Below are 1,223 nucleotides of genomic sequence, written 5' to 3'. Positions count from 1 at the left end.
AATCTCGAGTTCAATCCAAAGCTGAGGGTGTGTGACTTCCCAGAGAGAGCTGGTTGCTCCTCATCCTCGTCTCCACCTGCTGACGACGACAATGGAAATGGTGAGGAATCAGGCGATAATGGTGGTCCTGAACCAGCGCCACCATCTGGCGAAGTCCCCACTTGTCCACCTTGGAATCCAGAGGATGTCACCCAACTGCCCAATCCGAATGATTGTAGCAGTTTTTACAAGTGTGACGAGAATGGCGTTGCTTGGGTCATTTCATGCCCGGCCGGTCTCGAATACAATGCAGATCTGAGAGTGTGTGATTACCCAGAAAACGCTCGTTGCTCATCATCTTCACCAAGCAACCCATCTGATGATACACCTTCTGAGGGGAGTCAAGATAACGGAAGTTCTGATGCAGGTAATGGGGTAAGCCCGAATCCACCAGCTGGAGACGCTCCTTCTTGTCCTGCGTGGGATCCAAATGATGTCACACAGCTGCCCAATCCGAGTGACTGCAGCAGCTTCTACAAGTGTGACGAGAATGGTGTGGCTTGGCTCATACCGTGCCCAGCTGGACTAGAGTACAATTCAAAGCTGAGAGTGTGTGATTACCCCGAGAGTGCTGGTTGCTCATCGTCAGCTGCTCCAAGTAATCCGTTTGGCGACGATTCCTCTAATGGCGGTCAGGACAATGGAAATTCTGGCTCTGGTAATGGTGAAATCCCGCAGGAACCAGCCGCAGATTCTCCCGCATGTCCGGCTTGGAATCCAGATGACGTCACCCAGTTGCCTAACCCCAGCGACTGTAACAGCTTCTACAAGTGCGACGAGAACGGAATTGCCTGGTTGATACTGTGTCCAGCGGGCCTGCAATACAACGTTGAGCTGAGGGTGTGCGATTACCCTGAGAGCTCTGGGTGCTCTGTGTGATATTCAGCAACGTTGTAGATGATACTTGTTCATTCCACACGATCATTTTAGCTGAGTATTCCACTCGCGGCTGAATTATTCTCAAGTGAAATGTGATCACTTCTCATGTGACTAATATTTAGTCTTACCTAAAGATACTTCTGTTGTTGAATAATTTATTTTATATTAATTTATCTTACCCATTACTTTACACTTTGAGTGTAATCTGACTGCTACGGTCCTAAAATCATAATAAACAGACTGTCCGATGTTTAAAGCTATTTCATTGAACTACATGTTTTATGTGTTTTGATCCTTACATACAG

At 47.4% G+C, this 1,223-nt stretch overlaps 1 protein-coding gene across 1 annotated transcript; it reads left to right on the top strand.

Annotated features, from left to right (window-relative positions):
- LOC126484801 (chondroitin proteoglycan-2-like) lies at nt 1–918 on the top strand (the record flags this gene model as incomplete). Its single annotated transcript, XM_050108398.1, has 1 exon — nt 1–918. A coding segment is annotated over one exon (918 nt), but the record flags the coding sequence as incomplete, so codon positions are not given.
- Between the last annotated feature and the right edge of the window lie 305 nt (nt 919–1,223).

Source organism: Schistocerca serialis, chromosome 6 (assembly GCF_023864345.2).
Source record: "Schistocerca serialis cubense isolate TAMUIC-IGC-003099 chromosome 6, iqSchSeri2.2, whole genome shotgun sequence".
NCBI classification, from domain to species: domain Eukaryota; kingdom Metazoa; phylum Arthropoda; class Insecta; order Orthoptera; family Acrididae; genus Schistocerca; species Schistocerca serialis.
This window is presented reverse-complemented; position numbering and strand designations above follow the sequence as displayed.